Source organism: Phalacrocorax carbo, chromosome 14 (genome assembly GCF_963921805.1).
Source record: "Phalacrocorax carbo chromosome 14, bPhaCar2.1, whole genome shotgun sequence".
NCBI lineage: Eukaryota > Metazoa > Chordata > Aves > Suliformes > Phalacrocoracidae > Phalacrocorax > Phalacrocorax carbo.
The window spans coordinates 829,034-850,417 of NC_087526.1; the positions used below are offsets into that span (position 1 = coordinate 829,034).

General features: G+C 46.0%; 1 protein-coding gene across 3 annotated transcripts; it reads right to left on the bottom strand.

Annotated features, from left to right (window-relative positions):
• Window positions 1-417: 417 nt before the first annotated feature.
• On the bottom strand, window positions 418-20,905 carry UBE2V1 (ubiquitin conjugating enzyme E2 V1). 3 transcript variants are annotated; one of them, XM_064465219.1, is made up of 4 exons: window positions 20,800-20,905; window positions 9,340-9,488; window positions 5,812-5,937; window positions 418-5,422 (listed from the first exon to the last, which is right to left on the bottom strand). In XM_064465219.1, the coding sequence occupies exons 1-4, from the start codon at window positions 20,819-20,821 to the stop codon at window positions 5,276-5,278; spliced, it is 444 nt and encodes a 147-aa protein (XP_064321289.1). In that variant the 5' UTR covers window positions 20,822-20,905; the 3' UTR covers window positions 418-5,275. The 3 variants fall into 3 exon arrangements, with proteins under 3 accessions (XP_064321289.1, XP_064321291.1, XP_064321290.1); XM_064465221.1 differs by lacking the exon at window positions 20,800-20,905 and adding an exon at window positions 14,869-15,036; XM_064465220.1 differs by lacking the exon at window positions 20,800-20,905 and adding an exon at window positions 14,326-14,408.
• Between the last annotated feature and the right edge of the window lie 479 nt (window positions 20,906-21,384).

A 21,384-nucleotide genomic window follows, 5' to 3' on the forward strand; every position in this document is an offset into this window, starting at 1 on the left:
AAACCCCATTCTCCGTAAATCTGGAGACCACTATCGGGCCAATTATGAACACGTGGTTTTAAAGCAGCTCTATAAAAAGAGCGAGTAGAAGGGAAAACATACTCATAATTTCTGATTAAGATGGCTCCGAAGTTCGCTTCCCTTTTCTTTCCAGAACTGCTTGTTTTTCTTCCCAAAGAAACTTCAGCATCGGCTATGCTGAAACATTCTTCGCTGAACGGAGAGCTAATGAAATAATACAACATGAAAGAATAAATGTTGAGCGATGGAGAGGGGAAAGGGACTTCCTGGCAGACCATTTCACATTTATTCTCCCCTCCTATTACCCACCAAGGTACCACAGGGCTTTTTATACATGTCAGGGCAAAGCCACCGACAACCTGGCTCGAGAGGCAGAAAATTAGGACAGGACCCGCATTTCTGAAAACCCTTTGAAGGCTTTATTTAAAAGGAGATAAGGATGAAGGTGACAGGATGCTTGACAGATATAAAATTATGAGAATCTAGCTTATCTCCTTATCTTCCACGTCGTCTTCTGCTCTTTGCTTTTGTTTGTTACAACAAATGTGGGAGACATCGGGGGGAAAATGTAAAGGCACAAGCACCAAGGACGTAGCACCAAGAAGGGAGGACCTGGAAGAAGATGCTCAATAAAGGCTAAAACTGCCTCTTTCGTAGCAGAGGCTGAGCGTGCTGGCTTTGGTCCAACAAAGCACTTAAACATGCGCCTAACTTAAATCTGACTTCACTGGGGCTCTTCACAGGCTTAAAAGTTAAGCACATTCTCCAGCGATCTGCTACAGCAAGACCAGAGAAAACGAGAAGCTGAACCTTAGTAAACAGCGAGGTTAGCATGCTTTTGGAAAGCACCCGAGCCAAAGACAAATGCAATATGGCAATTTCCACTGACTTAGGAAAACTCCAAGCCATCAGAAAAAGCTTCTTAAATATAAAACAATATGTAAAAAATTTTAGATATTATCACTACCAAATTCTCTTCACCTTCTTGCAGCTGAAGGTAGGCAGAGCTTTAAGCAGACACATATTTACAGGTAGGTGCAGAACTGGAACTCCCTTGTTTCAGCGTAAGCCAGTGCCAGCTTGAAAGAAATATTGAATTCACTGCACTGCTTCTTGATGTAGGACACACAGTCCTGTAGGTAAGCACTGACCTCAAACGCCTAATGGCCAGTTCCCACAAACACCAAGGTCAGCCACAAACGGCTCCTACGATTCCACAAGACACTACAAAGGCTGGTATCTGGCAATGGGGTAAGAGCGCGTCCCAGGGCGTATCTCCGCTGCGTTTGCTTCCCTTGTTAAAACTGGCACAACTTATCAGTCCCTCCGCATCGCATCTGCCGGGTAGTGCCGCAGGGAGCTCCGGTATCACGGCTCTGAAGCAGCCCCAAGATAAAGCGTTCGGAGCAGCCCGTCCTTCGGCCGGGCTGTTGGCCCAAGACCGAGGGGCACCGCCGCGCTCACCGGCTGCTCTTCCTGCGCCGCGTCCTTGCGCGGCTCCAGGGGAACCACAGACAGCACTGGCGTCTCGCGGAGCTGATGATGACATTTTTTGGCTTAAAAATTATTCTAACAGTAGCGGAATCAACTTAAGTTTTAAATCCAAAGCACTGCAAGAAGTTGTAACAGTACAGAAAAAGGCGTATTTAAACGTATGCTGCCTACATACACACAGAGCTTAATTACAACAAAGCAAGAAGCAAACAACAATTAGTCTTTATTAACAATTGAAATCTCACTGCGGTGCTGGCTTTTCCCCTAGCAAGTTAGTGCCTGTACAGTGAGAAAGCCATAATAAACAGGCTTTTAAAATTGAAAATGATTCAGGATAAATATGAAAAGTGGTTCCCACAAGAGAACTTAACATTTAAATTGAGCAGCGTTTGCACCTTACTCAGACCCAAGCCTTGTGAAGCTTGCTAGCTCCCTCTACCGTCTCCATACTATGAGCCGAGTCAAAAGCTCGCACCAGACCCACGGAAAGCACTGGTGGGTGAGGTTTCTTTACTGGAAGCATCCAGCTTCTGCACTGGAAGGTACAAGGATGGCTCATACCACCCCTGCAGCAAGCAGTAACGCAGCCGCACGGCTTCAGCCACCTCCAGCAGCACTGCTCCAGGAACAGCGTCTATTTTACAGCCAATCCACTTATTTTATTTGTTACCCCGTCATATCTTTCTCTTAGGAGACACTGGTTCAGGACATAAACAAAGGGTCAGTGGGGATCAACTAAACGCTTTGCCTTCACGCTGCCAGAGTCAGGATAAATACAGGTAAGACAGTTTTGTTTCGGCACCTCATTTCCAAAGCACCAGCAAGCAGCCAGGCTGTGGGAGGACCGGTCCCTTCCACTACGTGGTTTACAGGTCGTGTACACTGGCAAAGCTACAACACGTAGATTCAAGGGCAGCTGACGCTCAGGGCGTTATTTTGCCGCACCGCTCCTACCTGGCTGAGCGGAACAGCAGCGCGTCGCAGCACTGACGCGCTCAAGGACTGCAACTCCTAGGTGAGAAAATTTACAGTGAACACCGTTTTTTTTCAAAGCACCTCCCAACTTTGTTTGGCAAACGTTGTTAACACACGGCTCCTGCCTGCACAGCTCCCGGCGGGGCACGGCCCAGGTCAGAGCAGAATGCCCTAACCTGCGAGACTTGCAAAGCAAAACAGTTTCAGGGTTTTAAAATTGTTTCTCCAAGTACGAAGGTTGGGGGAGGCCCCAGACATGCACCAAACATATCCCGAGCAGGGCAAGGGCGCTCTTGCAACAGCTCTGAAAAACAAAGATAATCAAGCAGCACACTATAATTATCGAGCATTGTTCCAATTCCCATTTAACATCTTTAGATACCAAGCTGTTTTAAATAAACACACGCACGCACGCACGATGCTGACAAAGTATTAGTTGCATTGTCTTCATAGATACCCTCCGAGCTACCCAGCGACCGAGCAGTGTTCCGGGCCAGCAGCACGTTTCAGTGTCTCACGAACGGTCACTCCCTTTTTCATTCCTAACCCAGGAAGAACCGTGTTCCACCACCACGCTGCAGCGAATGCGCGAGTACCTTCTGGCAATCCTCGGAAGCGGAGACGCTTTGCTCTTGGAAAAGGCCAAAATTTCACAGCCCCGTTTTTATCCAGATTTTGAGAGAAGGTCAGAGCTTTTTACACTTCGCTACTTGAGGGAAAAGAGGTAACGTTTCAGGTTGTGAAGTCCTCCTTGAACTCGACGGACAGCGTAACACACACCGCACGGGGACTTGACGTCCTCAGGACTACAGCACATAAAGGTCGCTGCAGCGACACAGCACCTTCGGACAGCACACGTACCTGCAAATTCATCTCAGCAGTTCCTTAGCATCACGTAACGTTACCAACTTCCAGGACTACGGGAGTCTGGGGTTTGAACTAAAACTAAAGATTCTCCTTGGCACAGCAGCAGCAGCTGGATAAAGACAATTGCCTTTCGCCACCAGTTTACAGACTGTTAGCTAAATGTGATCTGTAGGAAGAGACTTCCAACAAATCAGGAATTCCATAAGGGATCAGAATTCTAAACATAAATACAATTAAAGCCTTCTAATATTAATGCACACTTTTTATTATATTAAAATCAGGCAATGGTCTGATACAATAAAAAGGCTGCTTATGGAATACTGTTATGTTAAACTTTAATTACAGCGGATGTTAAATCCTTACAACTAATATTTTCCTCAAAAGAGTTAATGGAAACATCAATTGTTCATTGACTTGACAGCTGCTGCTTCAAAATGTGTTTATTTTTACTTTCATTTTTTTCTTTTTTTTTTTTTTCTTCCTTTTTTTACACAAACACTGAATTTTTCATAAAACTTAGGACACACTAGGTTGGTTGTATGTAAGCTTGCATCCACATTTCAGCAGTTAGTGGTCCGAAACAGTAAACCAGAAAAGGCAGTGATTTGCCAGGATGCAAAGCCAACGAAGGTCCTTAATCTGCTGTATGAACCACTTCCCCAAAGTCTTCACTGAAGAGATTTCTCTTCTAAGACTTACAGAATCCTAATGAAATCTACCACACTGATTTGATTTGTCTGTAGCCGTCACATCTTTAGAAGGGCCAAACGTAAGTGCAACAATTCGTTAGTTAACATTCTTGGGTCAATCCAAAGCACCAAAACACAACTATTTGAGCTGGAGTGTGTGTTCAGAACCTCTACGTGCAGAGTTTCCCCACTAAAGTTTGGCAGCAGAAGATTTCGGCAATCCTGGTAAATTACTGCTCTTTTCACCACGTCAAAAGCCTCTCTAACAACATCAGCCGTGGCCAGCTTGGCGGTGTGGCAGCAGTGCTCGAGGGACAGGGAAAATCCAAGTTTGCGAGCAGAATAGATACTCTTGTTCCCCAGGCTGGTGAAGACTAAATTTGTTGCAAACCCAAAACGATAAGCAGGAGGGAACAGGTCAAGTTATTGCCCCAGCGCTTACCCCTGGCGGCCAGGGGTGAGACGAGTCACAAAGAGGGGCAAAAAGAAAGCAGCACCCCCACTAAAAAGAGGGGAAGAGGGAAGAGATTAAAAGAACCCTGAATCCCTAACCCAAAGCCCATGTCACTGGTGAGGGGGACCAGGAAGAGAAATACAATCTATGCCTTGGCCAAAGGGAAGAAGGAAAGCTTGCCCCAGATTATCAGGGCATTTAAAAAAAAAAACAAAAAACCCAAAAACGACCACAGTCACATTCAGCCTTTACTAGAGATAGCACAAAGGGAGGGATGACTGAGGTTAGCACACATCCCCATTAGTAGTCCATAAAGCCCAGTGTAGTACTGGAAGCAAAAACCTTTGTGTCTACTCTAATAAATAGCCCTGAGCTTTGACTCTATTGCAAAAGACAGAAAAAGAAGAAAAAAAACCAAAACCCAGGCCAGACACACAGCAAGGTGATTGTGGGATGTATGCTTTCACAGTTAAGTTAGATGTGCCACACTGGTCTTGACAGTAATAAATTTAAATAGACTTTTCCTGATACCAGAAGTTCAGCTATGTGGACAGTGGTTACACAACAGGATTATTTGTTATAGCACAACTTATATTTCAAATGAAAAAAAATTAGTATCATTTACAGTATCTCAAGAAAAACTTCCTTTGAATGGGAACTTCCTTTCCAGTATTTTGAGGTCTACAAGATGCATCTAGAAAATTTACTACTGTGGAAAATGAAGACAGCTTAAATTGAATAAGGGGGGCATGGTTTGTTTGTTTGTTTGTTTTAATTAATTGCTGTAACATTGTCCTTCAGGTGGCTGAGGAAGTTTCATATTTTCTTTAGACATCATTAGACGCCGAAGCTCTTGCAGAACAACTTTGATACTATAAGAATTCTGCCATTTTGCTAGGACTGATATGGCTCTGGGGTCCACCTAAAATAGACAAAAACACCATTCCTGTCAGAATCGGTAGGTCTGATAGACTTAACTCCCCCCCACACCCTCCAGCTGAAGATCCTATAACGAACCTGAGTAGTAAAAACCAAAGAAAGCAAAAGCGAGCAAGGAGTTTCCTAGAAGCATCATAAATCCCCACACGATGTGACTATTTGAGTTGCAAAAGGGTAGGAAAATTAAATCCCACATTTCTAATTCAGAATGTACGTGGCCCATATACTTCCCTTCTGCCCCCCTTTCCATCCACTCAGAGAAGATGGCACCAGCAGCAATAAGTAGTTAAGCGAGTTGCTAGTATAAACAAGGCATTAATTCAAAGCTGCGCAGGAAAACCATGTTAAAATAAATAAAAACCAAAGACTTACCACTCCATTAGAACTATTTACTCCGTTCATATTAATTTTTGTTACAAATCTTACAAATGGAGGTGCTTCTGGATACTTAGGCCCACATTCTATTTTAAGGCTGTATATTCTGTTTTCATAAATTGTCTGAGGGAAAAAGAAAGGGGGGAACAATTACATCAGGCAGTTCAATAGCATTTGGTTAAAACAGTGGTTACTTTAGGGACATGCGAACTACTGAACATACGGGCAGCCACTTACATACTATGCTGGCTACCTCCAGTTTGGGTTCCTTTTATAATATTCAGAGTTTCAAACATTACCTCTTCAGGGTAATAAATTCTACTGGCCTTTTAAGCATCAAATTTTCATATAAGGAATGAAACTGGCATCGCTCCCCATTCACCAACTGAAATTATTTTCTTAATCATCACATAGCTCAGATACCTATTTTTCAACCAGTCTTTATAAAGCAGCTTTGTTTTATCAGTTTACTAATCAGACACACTACCTTGAAATTGAAGCCACATCTCGAGCTTCGGCGACTATCTAAAGTCAGCCTGTCCTAGAACTGCGCTCGAAAAACATTCTTCGGTCATAAACCAATGTGCCAGTTCTCAGAAAGGGGAATGCTCCAAGATTCAACACATTGCAAAGTACATCGCGATCACACGAGGCATTATCACTTCGTCTCCACCCAAGTAACACTCTGTTGTACTTAACAGCCGAGAGAGAGAAAGCCTGGATCATGAATTTTTCACTAACCAATCAACCGGTATAGAAAATAGACAAATGTAACAAGGCTGCATTGATCCTTCAATATTTAAAATTAATTAAAAGAAACAACAGTTAATGTTATTCTGCATCCTGAGAATAACTATTTTTGATGCGCTGACCTGGTGCAGCCTGGCACTGAGCTCTAGCTAAGCCGGACAACGCAGGCAGCCAGCAGAAGTATACAACAGGAACAAGATCACCATGGGGAGGTTTAGGCAGACAAGCTCGCCAGATTTAGAGCTTCTGACACAAATTTCTGCACCTTCAATGTTGCAATGAACGTTACGCTCACAAGGCAGCGACCACGAGCAAAAATCCAGGCGAACGTGTGAGCGCAGAAGCCCACAAGCAGCCAGCAGCTCCCGCTCGCCCGTGGCAGCGGAGCACCACGGCTCCACCAGGATCTTAAGAACAGTTGCCCAGCATACAAAAACCTCTCAGTACAAAACTCCATGCAACCCCTTTCAAGGGCCTGTTATGCCCCTGAGCATCTTCATATTTCCCTTAATGAGCGTTTTGATGCAAACCACTACCAAAAATACTAGAACTGACTTCCTGATTCAGCTGCTTCTCATCTGTGCAAATGAAGTGGCTTTGAAGCAGCCTGCAGCCACCTGTGGTGGGACCAGCACCTGGCCAGTGCTGGCTGGCAGGGGTACCTCTCGGTCACTCCTCCAGCACCTTGGCCACACGGCCTTTTAGATGTCCAGCCAGGACGGTGACAAACACCACATTCACAAACTTTTTTGAGAAAAAATGTCATCTGTCAGCTCTGCTCAGACTGCCCACGTCTCCTGACCGAGTCCCTGAGTGTGCCTTGTGCCCAGAGCAATTAACAGCCCAGAGGGTGGTGCAGGTCTTTAGGGTCTCTGCAAATAACCGCACCGCATTAAAGCTAGTGAATGGAAAGCCTTAACTGTGCACACGTCTATAGCCAATATAAAACATGTGCAGCTAAAGCTGAAGTTTTGACAGTGCTACTGTTTTTAAATAGCTCGTATAAACAAGATGAATCACTGGCTGCAAAACCATCCGCACAAAGTCTGGGAAGGAGAAGCATGCTTCCATGTATGGTAGCAGGGACACTCAGAGCAGCAGCACATATCTAACTGTACCACCGTTCATTATTCCCTCCAGGATGCCCAACGTCTTCCACCTGCTACAACCATGACTGCTTTCTACCCAGAAGGAAATAGGATTTTAAATTTTTTTTTCCAGAACCAGTATTCCCACATCCTATTACAAAAAAAAAAATGGTAATAACATAACTGAACATGAACAGTGCTAAAAGCAGGACAGCCATTTAGCAAACAAGAATGACTGAAAGTTCCCAGAATCTCTCAATACAGCCTGTTGCTTTCAAGCAATAAGCTTGAAAAGTCAAGACAATTTTCGAAAAATATCTGTATTCATAAATGTGTCCGAAGGACAAAAGAGGCACAGCTGAATCATCTTCTGTGATAGTCCTCTAGCCTTGGTTAGAGATTTGTAGTTCATGTCATACCGCTATCACCGCTGACAAGTCAGCACATGCCTGTTTGCACATTTCAGTTTCTATTTAATTTTCTAAATTAGATTTCAAGGTTGCTTAAATTTTCCATAAAGCGTATGCACACAGCGAGTGTTCTTCACAGTCTTAATGCAGGCTCATTAGCACTCTCCCAATGTTCTAAAATCAAATGCTGTTCTAGAAAATGATTTGAGCATATCGTAAACAAAATGATCACAAATGGGGAGATGTTAACAAGGGCAGACAAGAAGTAAACAACTCTTCTGGATGTGATAGAAAATACTTCACGTGTAATGCCCTTAAAATATAAATTCTTGCACAACCTCATCGTATGTCAGAAAAGGCAACCAATAGAATGGAAGCACATAGGGCAACAGCATCATTAAAGGTCTGTAGAGGTTTTGATGTAATAGATTGAGAACACTGGAATTATTGAGAACTGATTCTGAGGCCAGATATAGAAGACAACATCTACCAACGCAGGGAGGAGAATCAGCTACTTGCACTTCATGGTAAGGGTATTAAGGAAACAGAACAGAGATACACAGTGAAACTGGAGACAACAGACAAGTTTGGGTTTTAGAATACATGCATGCATACATACAATGCACAATTAAGACCTCAAGTTCACTATCAGAGCGGAGACCCACAGTTTAGTGGGGTCTGGGGGCAGAAGAGAGAGAGGATGCAACAACACTACCACAAAGACCAGTGGCATTGTAAGAAGCTACACTGGGAGAGAACATTCAGAGAAGAAACTGAAGTCATTAAAATTTGGGTTTCCTGAGTTAGCTGAAACTCTGCATGAGCAAGTCAGTACTGCTGCAATAAAAACCAACCCATAAACTCAACAAGAAACATCAGAAAGACTAGCAGTACTGAACAAAGCATCCACATTTTACCTACATTAGCTCCATACGCAATCTCACTAGCCGAAGGATTTTAAACCTTGCTGTATTCAAGAGTACAGGCTACTAGAATCCTGGAATCTCAAAAGTTATGTCTTAATGAATCTGTAAATATAAAGCAGACATGTAACAGAACTAACCAGAGAAAGACACTAAAAATACTCCAAATTATAAGCAAGGACATATAGATACATGAAACCCATTACTATATGGAACTTGAACCTTCAACATAAATCACTTGCTGAAGTGTTTTTTCACTCATTTGCGTTTTGTTTTCTAATTCAGTGGTTATATTAAGAGAAGGGGGAAGAAAAAAAGTAACAGTACTATTTAAATATTTAAGTGGGTACTTACTCTTGGAGGCCCAATAATCATTCCTGTCCATCTTGTAAGTGTCATATCTTCATCATCTTCAAGGCCCCAGCTAACCGTTCCATCACCTACTCCTTTCTGACCTTCTTCAAGTTCTTCCAACAGACGAAAATTGCGAGGAACTTTTACTCCTGAAAACAATCAGAAAAATATTTTGAGTTGAGAAATCTAGTAAAGAAATAAAGCTAAAGTAATTTCACTGATACTTTTGGTCATTCTACAGAAAGCATTTTGGGTAGAAACATTAAAATATCACTATTTTTTGAATGACAATATTTCAACACTATGAAAAAGATATCCCCATATCTGGCTTGGATTTTACAAGCAAAATCAAGGTATCCACAGTTAAACATGTTAGAACACTGACAGGGCAGATATTAGGGCAGGCAGTAAAATGAAGGCAAATCTCTGCCCCTTCAGGGATACACATGGTTTTATGGAGCTCGAATTAGCACTTGTCCGTATGATTTACAGTACAAAAATTTAGAAGACCCTACAAAACAACACCACGAGAGGCTTGACATCACTCAGCTCACTCACAGCTTTTAAAAACATCATTCAAAGAAAATAAAACTCCTTCATAGCCTTAGTAGGTTAATCTCAATTTCAGCGGGCTTTGTCAGCAGCAGCAGCATCCTCTGTACTTATGACCTCCACCACCAAGGAATTTCAGCACTTCTTAGTTGATAGCACATTTATCTTCAAAACACACAGCAAAACACGGAATTTTTCTTATCCCCTTTAGATTAATGGAAGAGAGCTCAGGTGACATATCCAAGGTCACACACTAAGTCCATGGCGAAGGAGGATCTTGAACCCAGGCCAGAGGGGACTTAATTACTTGTTTTTCTTCAGCATATCCATACTTCAGTCATCACAAAACATAAACGCACCCTAGGCCACCACTTCTTTGTACGGCATTTACATGGCAAGGTTTTGGTACTGGGGATGCCACAGGGGTGGCTTCTGCGAGAAGCTTCCCCCGTGCCCGACACAGCCAGTGCCAGCCGGCTCCAAGAGGGACCCGCTGCTGGCCAAGGCCCAGCCCGTCAGCGACGGCGGTAGCGCCTCCGGGACAGCGTATTTAAGAAGGGAAAACAAAAACAAAACCCCGCACAACTGGAGCCGAAGACGAGCGAGAACGTGTGAAAGAAACAGCCCTGCAGACACCAAGGTCAGCGAGGGAGGGGAGGAGGTGCTCCAGGCGCCGGAGCGGAGGTTCCCCTGCAGCCCGCGGGGAAGCCCACGGTGAGGCAGGCTGTGCCCCTGCAGCCCAGGGAGGTCGGCGGTGGAGCAGGTATCCCCCGGCAGCCCGTGGGGGACCCCACGCCGGAGCAGGCAGGTGTCCCTGAAGGAGGCTGTGACCCCGCGGGGACCCGCGCCGGAGCAGGCTCCTGGCAGGACCTGCGGCCCCGCGCAGAGAGGAGCCCACGCCGGGGCAGGCTGCCGGCAGGGCTCCGACCCCGCGGGGACCCGCGCCGGAGCAGCCCGCTGTTGAAGGGCTGCACCCACTGGAAGGGGCCCACTCTGGAGCAGTTCGTGAGGAGCTGCAGCCCGTGGGAAGGACTCACGTTGGGGAAGTTCGTGGAGGACTGTCTCCCATGGGAGGGACCCCACGCTGGAGCTGGGGAAGAGTGTGAGGAGTCCTCCTGTGGGGAGGAAGGAGCAGCAGAGGCACCATGTGATGAACTGACTACAGCCCCCATGGGTTGGGGAGGAGGAGGTAGAGAAATCAGGAGTGAAGTTGAGCCCGGGAAGAAGGGAAGGGTGGGGGGAAAAGCTGTTAAGATTTAGCTTTTCTTTCTCGTTACCCTACTCTGATTTGATTGGTAATGAATTAATTTTCCCTAAGTCGAGTCTGTGTCACCTGTGATGGTAATTGGTGAATGCTCTCTCCTTGTCCCTATCTTGACCCACGAGCCTTTTGTTGTATTTTCTCTCCCCGTCCAGCTGAGGAGGGCAGTGAGAGAGCAGCTTTGCTGGGCACCTGGCATCCAGCCCGGGTCAACCCACCACACCCTTCCAGGCACCTGTGTGAAGCATGTCTCTCTCCAACAGCAACAAAATTATTGCCAGGATGTATTTAATAAAGTTATTTTCACCTGACATATGAAAAGGTTGGATTTGGGGTTTGGAGTTCAGCCCCTCCCCAGTAGTATAAAGTTAATTATTCACCAGCACATAACAACAGAAAACCATAATTAATCCCCTTCTTCACTGTCACTTATTTACCACAGCAGAACGAGAAGGGGAAATCAGCCTTTCGGTGTATAAAGCGAACCCAGAAAACTTCTCGGCCAGCAGCCCACGCCTCCAGCGCGGCTGGGGCACCGAGCTCCGAGGCCGTCAGGAAGGGACCGAGGGCTTTGAACATCACCTCTGTAGCTGCTTGGCAATGTGGAGAATAGAGGGTCTAAGGCATTGTGAAACGTAGCAGTGCTTAAAATCAAACACCTCTGGTAGCTTTAAGTCCCCTTTAAATACATTATTGACCTAAAGTAACTAAACGTCAGTGATGATTTTGCTGCGGATTCAGAGTTGCACAAATTTCATTCACTAAAAAACAAGCATAAAGGAAACAAAAAAGCGTAAATTACTAAAGGAATTAGTTTGTTGGCCAGTTTGATACACATCAACATAATCATGTTCAAGAATATTCTGCGGAAACATGACTCAGTAACACAGCTGTAGCAACACTATGAAGAGAAACCCAGAATCTAGAAGGTGGCGTCGGAAGGCGCCGGACCTGCACTGGCTACACCAAACCACACGCATGGGGGCTGCTGAGCACGACTCAAACACAGCTCCGTGCCAAATCTGCATCTTCGGTTCCCAGCGAGACCATGCTGTTACCACGGCTGCTGAGTAATACAAATCTTTGGCTGCGAAAGGAAATGAGTCAGTTGGGGCTGGTGAAGCCGTTGCCATAAGATTAACTGAGCCCCAAACCCTTGGTAGTAACAGGACCCCTTGGGGACCGCTGTCACTTCCCCTGCATGAAAAACTCCAGCGTTCCCGCTCCCAGTAAGTCTTAAAAGTATGAAGTATGTATCTTGTGTACCTCGGGCATATGAAGGCTCAAGTGTGGAGTCGTGAATCATGACAGATTAGCCGCCCCAGTTTTAATTGTATTCCCGATGCTCTCCATGCCGTAGCTAGGGGAGGCAGAGAAGAGAGCAGTCTAGCTCAAACGCAGGGGATAAGAGCCGGGGGACAAGAGAAACAGCTCTAGGAGGAAGGAGAAGGTGCCACCTTTACTAACACACACACTACCTATTTCACTGTTTTTGCTGCAGCAGATGCACGGGAGAGCTGGCGATGGGGAATGACTCACAGCTGTGTGATGCCTGAAGCTGCTGGCATGGGGAAAGGAACAGCCAGGGAAGGACAAAAGACAAACAAAAGGTCCTTCTGGAACTCCACCCTTAGGTCTGACACAGCAGCTCTTCAACAACGCAGGTGACGCCACAAAGGAAACCGCCCGTGGCTATTGTTAGAAACCCAACCTGAGCCTCTCCCTGCTCACAGAAGGGATGAGCTGAAGCCAGAGGAAGACCTGCCTCAAATGTGTTGTGTTGCCAAAAAATACTCTCTTCTGGACCAGAACATCACGATGCTTAACATGCATCATCTCGATCTTCATACTTCAGTACTTGACAACACCACTTCATATTTATCAGTGGTGTGAAGATGATAATTTACTGATATTTACTTAGACCAAAACAAATACCCTAGGAGGAATCAGCTTTATACTAAGCAGACGCAGGCCATGCACCAACGGAGGAAACAAAAAACAATGCCTGTCTACCCTTCCTCTGAGCATCAAGCTCCTGTTCACCGAGCGAGCCAGAAACCTTGCGTGAAGAAAATTAAGCCATCATGTAATTAAAAACTACATCATCATGTATATATTTGAGGAGGCCACAATCAAGGCTGAAAGGCAATCTTAATTCTGACCTTTGCTAACCAGCGCTAGGCTTGGCTTTACGACCTCATGGGAAGAGAAGGCAATTTTATTTCCAAGCTCTCCCCAGATACAGCTGCTCTGATTCAGCATGAATCAGAGCCATAGAGGAGTCACAGAGGATTTTAGAGTTCCCTGACAAGTCTGAGGTCTACAGAGCGCTAGCTAGTCATATTGCGCATGGGCTCCTATCACGCAGAAAAAAGTTAACATAAATGACTATTAATTCCACAGCAACTGCTTACTGGTGAGCACTCCAAGAGCATCATTGGCAAAGGGAGGTATGAAAAGTGAAGTATGTATATCCGAGTTTTTGTGGACTTCACAGAAAATAAAATCATCATGGGAGATGATTGGTCACTTTATAACAAACCATCCTGTCCAACAGCACCATTGCCTTCTTAAAATGTTCTGTCCTTATGCTAAAGCTCAGAGGTGTAGCATGGAAGACCAGCACCTCGGCCACTCCAGAAGGCAAGTTCAGAGTCGCATCAAAGATGGTAATTCAGCTCCCCCCGTGACACATTCTCAGGGATTCAACAGAAAGAAAAACACATAGCTACATATTAAAGACTACGGCTGTGTGATCATAAATGCATTAAATAATTTCTAAATAACTTGCCCTTAAGCAAGGCAGAATAAAAGATGAGATTCACCCCTCTGGTCAGCCTGGAAAGATGCACGAAGCCATTAAGCCAACCCCGTCTCCTCTTCATTTGCAATGGCCTGGAGCACTCATGGCCAGCTACCACATCCTGCTGGGACCTGAACCTCAGAAACCAGACAAGCTTTATCACTTGTGGTTGCACGCAAACATATCATCATCATGTTCACTGTCCACCAAGATTCCTAGAAAGTGATCTGATCTGTTCTAGGCACACGCAGTATTTGCCAAATAACTTCCATGGCGAAACCATGGCAGACTCAGAGTTAGGAGATGTCCTGCGCCAGCTGACACAACCATGAGTCAACTGCGTGTCATCCTCCCGCCCCGCAATAAATACCTTGCATAATCTTTTCAGTGTAGCAATGGAGGCTTTCAAGGCAGTTAGAAAAACAGGTTTGTTTCCTTAGAGTCCTTCATTTAACACAAGAAAACCTAAATAAAGCAAGAGGCGATTAAAAAGTAATCAGGTTGTTGAAAGTACTTTCGGTTATGCATTTTAATTTAGCCTTCACCATAGTTCAAGAAGACTCCCAAATAGGAGCTTCATTTGATACAAAAATACAATAATATCTAGATAATTGTTTCACTTGCAGCTTGCCTGACCACACAGAAATGCTCCCAGAAATTGAACTGAAAAAAAACATTTCAGCACGGAGGAGATATTTACTCTTAATGGCAACAGCAAACCCATGAAAGCTAAATTATAATGTACTGCCAAGGAAAGATCTCCGGGGGCACAGGTTTGCATAGTCTTTCTAAAAGTTCACCTTATAGTAAACGTGCATTCGTGAAGCCTCAACCCCGCACACTAGTTCACCAGTTACAAAAAGCTCATGAAATATTTTTATGGCAAACTAGAGAACAAAACCAAACCACAGACCAAGTTTTCCAGAAAGCCAGGATGTGTCTTCACAGAGCTCGAAGCTGCAGTTGAGAAGCTGCTAGGGTTTGGGTGGCACCGCTTCAGCCTTCAGAGTCAGGACCTTCTGTTTTCCTTGTCGAAAATCTCACCTAATCCAGCACTGCCAGGCGGGCCGGTACCGACGAGCCCTCGCTACCATGGCACCCCACCACCCAGCTGTTCTCTTAGCAATGAGCTGCAAGACTGAGACAGCAAGCTGAAATGAGGACAGAAGGAGCTGACCGTGCCTGGCCACAATCTCACTAAGGAAAGCTCTGCACTAGGAAAGAACAGAATTATTCCTGGAAGACAGTTAAATGCCAGCTTGGACGTTTAAAGACCTGAAAGCCCTCTCGGATTCACTTCATGTCACAGCACCACTAGAGATACACAGATACATAACTGCATGCGCCTTAGCAATAGCTGTGAAAGTGATCCTACCAGTCTGAGATTTTTCTCATCTTAAATCTACATTCACGTTAAAAATATGCTGTATACCTCACAAGTTAAAAACAACACTTTCTGACAGGCTATGCTTTTTAATCTTTTCCTTTCCCCCAGTTATACAGTGGAAGCAATTCAAAATTTAGAAACCTTATCAAGCTGAAAACAGCACACTGAAACCAGTGAAATAAAGTGGACAACATGCCTCCAAGAGCAGATCCTTCTCTTGAATCTTTTTCAGTAGAATAAAATACACATCTCTCACAAAAACTCCAAGAATACATTTCTCTACTTTCTAAAGTGAAATCAAGCTACAAGCACATCTCTTCAGGATTAAAGCACAAAAATACCGCACAGAACACCTCAGCAAAGCACGCAGAAAACACGCTTCACTCGTGAGAGGCTCTAAAAAGAGAAACCATCTTTTTGCTGAAGGTTTCTTGACAACTTCACTGATAACAGGCAACTTTCAGGCCTTTCAGGCCAATTTTAACTCTGCTTTTTGTGTTTGTTCCTGATTTACAGTAACTCAAGTGAACTGAAATCCAATGGCTTTAAACACTTCTGCTGCTTAAATGTTAAAGCCCCTTCTGTTGCTTGGTATTGTGTATTTGATATTTAGCCTTAATTACATCTTTCCCAATATATTTCTCACCTCTCTGCAGAAATTACAGTTATTGAAAGTTGGATAGCTTACCCTTGCAGCACTGCAATTGTAAAAAAGAAACGAATCATTCTTTGTCACAACTGTATCTAAAGTTTCTGAAGCGATGGAATATTTAAAACTGAATAAAAGGCTTTCAGCAACTGTCTCACCAACTTTCAGGAGACAGGAACTTCAGATTTCTTGCATTGTTTTTATAGTCATGATTTCCACTCCGATAACACAGACAGGTGCTGAGATATTTCACAGATCCAAAATAACTTCCTGACCACTTGAAACAATCTGCAGTGCTCTCTGTCATGCGTAAGCTAGAGCACTGGTTCTGTCTTTCGATACTTTAAGCACGGTACTTGGAAAGAGATCACTTTAAAACATTTGTCTGAGGCAGACTGGCAGTATCATTGAGGTCTGAAGCTAAATAAAGCTTGCCAGCAGCAGAAGAGTTAAAATTAGACACATTCGGTGGCTTATATCACAGCTGAAAAGCAAAACATTACCAGCTCAGCTAGCAGTTACTCTAGAAAATAAGTCACTCTGAGGTAGCGTTTTGTTCTGGACAAAACCTTCACACTGAATCTCGCCCAGGAAAAAACCACCATTTCCTCTTTGCCTTGTCAAAAGTAACGGCTGTTGCTGACCAAGAGCCAAGTGCCCTCCACCAGCTGCCCAAAAGGTGAATGCACAAGCAGGGTCACCAATTTTAAGATCGGCTTTGGAGAGCAAGATGCCACGCTGACGGACTACGGCGAAGCTACCTGTTCGGTACGGGACTCCGGCTTTAACACCAGAGCCGACGTGCAGAGGCGGGACGCACGCCGCCCCCGGCTTTGCTGCTGGGCCAGGTCCAGGCCAGACCTGGGAGGAAAGTGCACAAACTAATCAGCACATGGAAACCGAGTAATTTCATCCTGACTTGCAATAGTTAAAAAAACCACCCTTACAACCTGAAAATCCCAACCTTCATACACCTTATAAAATCTGTCAGTACTGTATCTTCTGTGATCCTTACCTACTTACATATTTAATACCTGAATGAATCATTTAAAGTTCTCGGCCAGAATGGCATTTCTCAAATATATTATGTAATTTATATCATTATACATGAAAAGATTCAACTAAGAGTTTTGACCTATTTACCTTTTATTTAATCTACTGCATCCTTCCATTACAATACACAAAGCAGCTCTGCAATTAACTCCTTTAGCATCTGCTGTTTCATGTGCTCTTACAGTCCACCTCATTTAAGAAGGCATAATTTACCTTCCCAGATTCTCTTCCATTACTTTTTCCCTACCCTTGGGTATTTCACTTACAGACTTCAGAACTACTTGGTGGCTGGCAATATTTATTTTGAGATAACAATGACTATTGTACGCAGTGTGCTCCAAAGGAGACATCACGGTCCATTTGCAGAGGCAGGGTACACCTTCTATATCCTTCAACATGCAGTTCCTTCTGCATTGCAACGTCCTGCTTGCTTTTCACAAGCATAACTTTGAGTTTACAGTGATGTTATGCACACCCCAGCAATAACAAATACATACTTTTAATATACTGTACTAAACCCGATCTGTGCTTTTCTCTCTGTTGGCAATATTAAGCCACGTGTATCAGCACTATCGCGACCGTTCACCTAATGAATTGTCATTCTGGAGTTCTTCACATTCCTCTCACTCTGAATAACTTAAATCTTGGCAAATCACTTTACTGCTCAGTTCTTCCAGGCTGTTGGGAAACGCGTTGTCTGCCACAGCCCTGCAACAGACCCCACAGACAGACCTACGAGAGAAAGTGGGTTAAATGAGGTCATTAAAAACTTTTCCCAGGATGAAAGTGAGAAAACCAGGATTCCATAGGCCAGCACAGTCAGGTTTTGACCCATTATAATACTGGAGCCGGCAGAGCGGCAACATGGAACAAGCTCCTGTAGCCTAACTGTAACACAGACTCCACGCAGCCCAACCTCCCTGCAGGGCCATGAGTACGTGAGCCTCTGAGGAACCCTCGATTTCTCAGCTAGATCACCTCTGGTACCTGAGGCAGCCGAGCGTTCCTGCATGATATTTCAGTCTGAAGGACAGACATACGCTTACACTTTGGGTGTTCGTAGTCTCCTATGAGACTACAAATGAGTCTCCTGCTACATTATCATTTAGAATGGTTAAAGTCAACCCTATCTTTCTATTCATATTAATTGTGCGTGTGGGAAACCCATGTTATCAGCAACATAGAACACTCTTCTATATAAGTGATACTGGTGGACTTTGCATCATAACATTTCTGCCAGGGAAAGGCTTCCCCCACCCCCACCCCCGTTAATCATTTCTACCTGTTTATCAGATACAAATATGAGGCTTACCTGTCTAATTCCCAGGACTAGCCCTATGACCTTTTTAGGTTACACAGACATTTGCTACCATTTCTTCCTCTGGTTCAGTAGCTGCTTTTAAAGAAAGACTCAGTATTTTTCATCCTTAACCTCTACTTATGCTCTTTTGCTGAAGGACTATAAACTTAGGACATCAAACATATACAAGTGTTCTATAAACAAATCTGAATACGTAAGATTCCATGAACCAGGAATTAGCAAAATCTGTTTCATATATGAGTAAAGATACTACTAAGCTTCTTGCCCAAAGCCCCACAGTGAACCCACCAGCAGCAGAGAGCAAGAAGGTGTCACTTCCAGGCTCTACTCGAACGTGCCAGGCGATGCCTCCGGTGCAGTGTCAAGAAGGAACCATACAAACTGCATTGCAGTGCCACCAACGCTACCAGTAACAGGACACTATGCTGTTCCCTGTGAGGACAATCTCCATCCTTCACTAATGCAACAAGAGCACGCAGACCACTGCTGGCAGGGAGCCTCTGACCTGAAGCTGGACAAAGCTCTAGGGCTGCCACCACTGTAAGCTGCTGGCTGTATCGGAAGGTTCTCCCAGGCTGAATTTCAGATTTACTGCAAAAGTTCAGTATTACTGCAGCACGTGTTTATAAGTCACACAGTGATTCTCTTATTTTTTCCCCCACAGAAGCAGTTAAACACCCAGGATTTCATGAGTAGCTGAAGCGCAGCACTGGTCAGATGCCCACATTGTAGACACAAGGAACTGAGCCCCCGACTCGCATCCACCTGGCTGCGTATTGCTTCACGCTTCCAACACCAAGGAAATGAGACAGCTTTCAGAAATCCATGAAATAACAGGAAGCAATCCAAAAGACGCAATGTGGCTAGCAGACGATGGTTAACAACAGCTTATCACAAAGACAGTTTGCTGCAAAAGGCAAGCTGTGCAGTAGGACTAGCTTTGGACTTTATCACCGCAGCCCAAGTCCCTTTCCACACACACCCCTCTCTGACCACCCAGACAATCAATTCACAAAGCTGCACCGGCTTAAAAAGAAAAATATCTGCCTTATTCTTCCAGCCAAATACAAAATGAAAAGCCAGCAGTTTGGAAGGATTATTGAGAAAGTATGGTAGTCGAGTAGCGTGACATAAGAGGAGGAAGAGGGCTCCACTACATTTTCTGTGTGTTTTAATCAAGCGCTCCCACACCTCACATCACGTACACTCAAACACACTCCTCAGGACAGCATCTACTGCCTTTTAAAAGTGCTTTTATAAACCTGATTACTATGAATTGTCTGCATTGTGATGGCTATTCTTAAAAGTTGAAAGCGGTCATCGATAGAGACCTATCTGTAAAAACAGAATTCCAAAATATTTTTGTCACATCTTCAAGAGTGGTCTTCTGGTGATCTCTTTAAACTTTAAAGGAAGCAACTGGAAAATGAGTACTTTAGTGGCACCTTTGAAACCCTGTACGGACTTACGAAAACAGGAAAATGAAACTGGCTAAACAGAAATGAAACTAATTTACACTATCTGTCAAAGCTCATTAGCGAACGTCAGCAGAAAAAAACCCACTCACAACCTAGTTGCAGTGTTTTTGTTTAATGCGTAATGCTAAGCACAAAGCTGGGATGTGTTTAACTGCTCAAAGCAGGTGGGAGCAATTTTAAAGGGGATGGGGGGGAGAAATATACTGACTTCTTGAAGCACACGCGTCCTGACAAGGAAGTTACATCCTCCTAACGTAACAGGAAGATATTACCAGTGAAAAAGATTTTCAAAGCGGCTGGTTTCACCCACGTAGCTCCGGTCGCGGCTCCGTGGCTACCAAGCCCGGCGACCCGGGGCCGGCTCGGAGCAGGCAGAGCCCGCCAGCACCGGAGCGCCGTCAGGGAAGCGCCCGCCCGGGGCCCCGCCGGGAGGCACAGGCGGCCGGCCGTGCTCAGGGGGCAGCCGGGTGCCCTCGGCCCGCTCCTCACGGGCGGGCCCGGCTCGGGGCTGCGGGCGTGGCCGGCCCTGGGCAGGGGGCCCCGGGCAGGGGGCCCCAGACCGGCGCCGCTTCCCGCTGCCAGCCCGCGGAGCGCCGCGGTGGCCTCCCGCAAGGCCCGGGCGGCTCCGCGCTCCCCCCGGCCCCGCACCGGGCTCTCCCCACCGGGGCCGCTCCCACCGCCAGGCCTCGCCGGCCCCCGGGGAGGCGCCGGCCGGGCCTGCCCGGGAGCCGCGGCGAAGGAGCGGAGACGGCTCCGCCACCCCCGGCCGGGCTCCGGACACCCTCCAGGCCGGGCCGGGCCGGGCCTGCCCCGCCGCCGCCCTCATCCCTGCGCCGGGCGCCTCCAAGCCTAGCGCCCGCCGCTGCCCCCCCGGCCCCTGACCCCCAGCCGGGCCCGCCGCCCCCGGGGCCCGCGGCGAGGAGCGCCCGGCCCGGCCCGGCCCGCCGCCCGCTCACCCGCGCCCGTGGTGGCCGCCATCTTGCGCCGCTGCCGCTGGAGCCCCGCCCCTCCCACACGTCACCGCAACGCGGGAAGTGCCGCGCCGAGGGTGCGCTACGGGCGGGCGCACTAAGGGGAGGCCGCGGCGGGGCGGGGCTGGGGCGGCGGCGCGGACAGCTCTGCGGTGCACGCAGAGCGCCTGCCGAGCTTCGTCGCGCGGGCGGGCTGCCCCCTGCCCTCGGCCCGGGGTCCCAGCGCGGGCCTGGGGGTCCGCTCTGCGGCACAGAGGACATGAAGCACCTCCACGTACTTCGTGTTCTGTTTCAGGGGGCTGCTGCTGGCCAACACGCGGCAATGAAAAATATTTTCAGGCCTAAAGTAGCCGACAGGCATCTAGAAGAGCTGTAGCCAGAAGAGACACAAGGAACACGAGGAAGATCTACAATGCCATGCTTTAATTAGCAGCACGTCTTCCCCTATCCCTCTCCAGTTAACAGGAATAAGAAAAAAAAAAAAAAGGGAAATTAATTCTGCTTTGTCTTGCAACATATATTCAGAAAACCTGTGCCCCAAGACATCGTATGAAAATGTGCAGAAACAAT